General features: G+C 34.1%; 1 protein-coding gene across 1 annotated transcript; it reads left to right on the top strand.

The window, feature by feature from the left end:
• On the top strand, positions 3,506–4,963 carry LOC107632859. The gene is made up of 4 exons (XM_016336500.1): positions 3,506–3,652; positions 3,884–4,246; positions 4,361–4,636; positions 4,859–4,963. The coding sequence occupies exons 1-4, from the start codon at positions 3,506–3,508 to the stop codon at positions 4,961–4,963; spliced, it is 891 nt and encodes a 296-aa protein (XP_016191986.1).

The following is a 5,389-nucleotide window of genomic DNA, read 5'->3' on the forward strand; positions in this document are numbered from 1 at the left end:
AGGTACTTGGACAAAACTCAAAATCATTTTTCTGAAGATTCCACCATGCATCAATAAAGTGACCTGTGATAATCATATATTCAACAATTTGATGGCTTGATCTCCACATGTTAGTTGTCAAATTTATCTTCCTAACACCTTATAACAAAGCCTTTAATTGTTTCTTTTCTGCCTCATATATTGCCAAGCAATCACTTCAAGCAGTTTTGTGGGAAACTTTATGAAATTCAGAATTAACATATTGGAAGCTCCACATCCAAACTTCATCCTCAACAATGCTGAAAGGATGCTCATGAACCATAATTGCTGTAACAATTATTTGTCTCATTTTCTCTTGAGAATATCTTGCACCTGGTATCACAAAGGGATTAACACTTGAATTGGAAGGTTGAAATGGAATTGATAGTTGCTTCTTTTGTGCAGCAACATGCAATCTCCTTTGTAAGCAACTACTAGAATGCCTCCATAAATGTGAAGTACTAGCTCCTTTTCCGGCGTAAAAAAAACATAGATTTGCAATACTTGTAAATAGCTTTTATACCTTCAGAACTTTTAACTTGATCAAAATCGTCTCAAATTGGTGAAATCTTTTTTTTTGTAATAACAGTTTCATTACCACCATTTTCATTTGTAACTTGATGATTTGTAATAGTTGTTGTCTATATTGGTACTGATGTAGTTGTCGATGTTTCTAATAGTGCAATTTTAGTATCTATTGTTGGCGTTGTTGGTACTGACTGATTAATTTTTTCTCTATTTAAAGAAATAGAATTGGTCAATGAATCACCTGGAGTTATAGATTCAGCCATTTCTAAAACCTATCGTAATACCTAAACAAAAATTAACAAACAATATTATCTCATAATTTTATTTTTTACTTTTATTATATCAATGGCATAAAGTAAGAACCTTTTAATAAAGAAAAAATTGATAAAGTATTATGTTTGAAAAAGTAGAAATAATATCACAACACAAATAAAAAATCGAACTTAAAATAAGATCTTTGACAGAATAAAACTCTAATTGATGAAAAATAATTAACATTATAACAACAAATATAAAAAATAATAAAATAAAAAATAATGACATGAGGAAGAAGAAAAAATACATACCAAACAAAAGAGTCAAAAGAAGAGAAGATGAAGAAGGTAGTAGAAAAGCGTGTAAAATGGAAAAGAAAAGAGAGAATTTTGTGGGAATATATTAAAAGTGTGTATGTTTGTTTTTTTATTAATGTGGAGGGAAGATTTTTTGAATTATTTTATTTGGCTGATTTTTTATTTTCTAGCATAAAAGATTAAAGATATTAAAAAAATAAAAAGAGAGAAATGTTATTTGTACACCAAAATCAGCCACTAAAATTAGCCACCAATGTATTTGTGTATAAATACATGTGGTTTAATTTATTTTCAATGTGTATTTATATTCCAGCATGTATTTTATACTGGTGGCTAATTTTAGTGTACACATAGCATAACCCAAATAAAAAATACACATATATAATTAAAGAGATAAATGACGTACTGAATAAAGGTATTTAAATATTATAAATGACTCAAATTTATCTTCTTCTAATTACATTTTTACTAGTATATAAATGACCTAATAAACCTATTTTCTGGTCAAACCTAACCTTTTTCCAGTCTTAATAAAGTATGTGCATATCATTTATTTTAATAATAGAAAAGTATCTAGCAATGATCTTGCTTTAATTTTACTTTTGGGGTCTATTATCACGTCAGTTATATTGTTATTTAATTATATTAGTGATTTATTAATATTTTTATTTTGTTTATTTTATTATTGACAAATTATACTCTTATTATCAATATATAATACCAAAGACTTTAGAAGAGTTCTTAGTATCTCCAAAAGAGATTTTGAGTGTTGCAGATTTTCAATGAAATGAATACGGTATAAGAATATTGAGTATAATGTAATTCTATATTGATACAAGTTCAAGTGAAATATATGATGACAATACAACATACAAGTTTACTAGTTAAAAAATATCGTTAGAGTTGGTTTGGCCAGCTTGATCATCCTCTTTGTTTAATACGATATGACAACAACTGAAAATTCACTTGAAGTGTTATGAGAACTTTCAATTCTAAAAATTTTTTGTACATGACGAGTTACTTGTTTTCACTAAAATTTATGTATGAGACTATTACTAGTTAAATTATAAAACAATACTATTTGCACGTTTGAAAAGCATTATAGGTGAGATATACACGAATTCATTCATTCATCATCTAGATTATTTAGATATAAAAAATTAAAAAAATATAAATTAAATATGTTAGATTTGATTGAAATTAAAAAAAAAAAAGATAGTGACTAAATTTAATGTAGTACGTACAAATTTGGAGTTGTGATATAATAGGTTGGGACTATGTAGAACTAGCAGGTGCCTCTAGAGGTTTATTGTTAACGTGGAATGATTCAATGATATGCTGTTTAAACATTCAAATTGTTATAAAGGGGAGGATTGGTTGGGTGTTGAAGAATTGCTAATAAAAAATAACTTTAACTGTGCTTTTTGTTTAGTGTATGGAACGCATGTGCAGTGTAACAGCCTAGACCACCCGCTAGCATGATATTGTCCGCTTTGGCACACAAGGCCTCACGATTTTGCCTTTGACGATAGGGATGATAGCCAAAGTCCCCCACACTCACTCGTCATGCTAGGGAGAGGTATCCACACCCTTATAAGGCATGCTTCGTTCCCCTCCCCAACCGATATGGGACCTTACAATCCACCCCTAAGGGAGCCCAACGCCCTCGCTGGCACATCGATCCGGACTTCGACTCTGATACCATCTGTAACAGCCCAGACCACCCGCTAACATGATATTATTTGCTTTAGCAGACAAGGCCTCACGGTTTTGCCTTTGACGATAGGGATGATAGCCAAAGCCCCCCACACTCACTCGTCAAAACGCGTCATGTTAGGGAGAGGTATCCACACCCTTATAAGGCATGCTTCGTTCCCCTCCCCAACCGATGTGGGACCTTACATGCAGAGTGAAAAACTGGTGATATGGGAGGAGTTGAGCTATATTGTGGGGTTATGTCAGGTTTCGTTTAGTTTCATATAGAAAACTTTAACGAAGTACTATGGGTAGAGGAAAGGAAATGTGCAACTAGTCTACCGGTATATACGGAAGAATTGAAGGATTGGGTCCAAGATTTACAGCTAGTGGATTTACCTCTTAATTATTGGAAGTTCACATGGTTTAAAGGTCGATCTTGTAGTTGCATTGATAGGGTTCTAGTCAGTATAGAGTGGCTTGAGGAGTTCCCAGATACTCAGTTGAAAGGAGGACCTAGAGGTCTATCAGATCATTGTCCGTTGATTGTAAAAGGTACAAGAATTAGTGGCAGCCCAAGACCATTTCAAAGTTTAGATTCCTGATTTACACATGAAGGGTTTCTGAGGATGGTGAAGGATGAGTGAAGGAACTTGGGTGATGATTAGTTCACTAATAAGCTGAAGGCCTTGATGGTACCGATAAGAGTATGGCATAAGGACAATCTTGAGAGCATGGACAATAGGATAAAGAAGTTTGAGGAAGAGATCAAGAAAATTGATAAAATAGTTAGTATTGGTACTTATGACGGAATGGTGGAGGCTCGACGGAAGGCTCTGGTGAGTTGTTGTGCGAAGTGGTATGTTAGAAAGGAGATTCATTGGAAGCAGATGTCTCAATCTCAGCATGCTAGGGATATGAACAAGAATATTAGATACTTTCATAACCTAGTATCGGCTAGAAGGAGGAACAACATAATTGATGCTCTGTTAATCAATGGAAGGTTAGTGCGAAACTATGCCAGAATAAAGGTTGCGATTAGAGGATTTTATAAAGAGTTGCATCGATAGGAATATGCTCCTACGATTGGGTTCCGTGATGGGTTGGTAAAGCAAATTGATGAAGAAGAGGCAGCAGCATTAAAGGTATTTCCATCGTCTGAGAAAATCAGAGAGGTAGTTTGGAATTGTGAGTCAACTAAAGCTCCATGTAGTGATGGATATAATATGAACTTCATTAAAAAATGTTGGGATGAGATTGGCCAGGAGTTTACTACAGCAGTGTTGGAATTTTTCCAAAGTGCTAAGCTACCAACGGATGCTAATGTAACATGGGTGGCACTAGCTCCAAAATTTGTGGAAGCTAAGAAAATCAAAGATCTTCAGATGATTAGTATGGTTGATTGTGTGTATAAAGTGATATCAAAATTATTGGTGAGAAGAATGAGGTTAGTGATGCCAGGATTAGTAGAGGAGACACGGTCTGCATTTGTGAAGGGACAAAAAATACATGATGGTGCCCTTATTGCATGTGAGATGGTCCAATAGCTAAAGTTGCGCAAGAAGAAGGTGACAATTATCAAGTTAGACTTTCAGAAAGCATATGACAGTGTTAGATGGAGCTTTGTGAATATTGTGCTACAAAAGATGGATTTTGGTCTCAGATGGAGGACATGGGTGAAGGAATGTGTGACCACAGTGTCTATGTTGGTTTTGATTAATGGGCCACTATCCAAGCCATTCAAGATGGAGAGAGGTCTTAGACAAAGAGATATATTATCTCATTTTCTGTTTGTTCTTGTCGTTGATGTATTGCATAGGATGGTGAGTGAGGCACTTAGGAATGGACGCGTTTCTCCACTGCTGATTGGGAGGGACAACATAGAGCTGTCGCATCTCCAGTTTGTAGATGACATAATCTTATTCTACCCCCAGGAAACAAAGACAATTAGGAATTATAAGAGGTTTTTGTGACTTTTTGAATTGATGTATGGCCTAAGTATTAACTTTGATAAGTCAAACTTGATTTCAGTTATTTGTAAGCAGAAATGGGTGATAAATATGTGTGGTCTGTTAGGATGTACGGAAGTTGCTTTACCTGTTAGGTACTTAGAAATTTCTCTAGGTGTAAATCTGATCCTCGGTTGGTGAAGACCTGGAAACCGATTATAGACAAGGTGGAAGGCAATCTCAGCTTATAGAAAGCAAAGACTCTCAACAAAGCTAGCAAGCTAGTTCTAATCAAATATGTACTTAATAGCTTGCTGGTCTACTACTTAAACTTGTATAAGATACCAAAGCCGGTTGCAGAGAAGTTAATTGGGTTACAGAGAAGATTTTTGTGGAGTAAAGAAGATGAGAACAATGGCATACTGATAAACCATTATTTTATGATTTATATTGTGTTTAATTGAGTGGTTTTATCAATTCTTTACCTACTTATTCATATGAATTTCATGATTTTATAATTCCTTCCTAGTATTTTTTATGGTTGAAAACTTGCTTCCTAGAAACCTTTAATTAGTACATTTTAACTCTCTTGTATACCATTCGATGCTGTGATCCGTGTGTTAAGTG

The sequence above is a fragment of the Arachis ipaensis genome, chromosome B03 (assembly GCF_000816755.2).
Source record: "Arachis ipaensis cultivar K30076 chromosome B03, Araip1.1, whole genome shotgun sequence".
Classification (NCBI taxonomy): domain Eukaryota; kingdom Viridiplantae; phylum Streptophyta; class Magnoliopsida; order Fabales; family Fabaceae; genus Arachis; species Arachis ipaensis.

Coding starts and splice junctions, on each gene's coding strand:
- LOC107632859 (XM_016336500.1), top strand. CDS start 3,506: ATGGTACCGATAAGAGTATGGCATAAGGACAATCTTGAGAGCATGGAC. Junction 3,653..3,883: donor AGGCTCGACGGAAGGCTCTG/GTGAGTTGTTGT, acceptor TTGCATCGATAG/GAATATGCTCCTACGATTGG. Junction 4,247..4,360: donor AAGTGATATCAAAATTATTG/GTGAGAAGAATG, acceptor ATGGTCCAATAG/CTAAAGTTGCGCAAGAAGAA.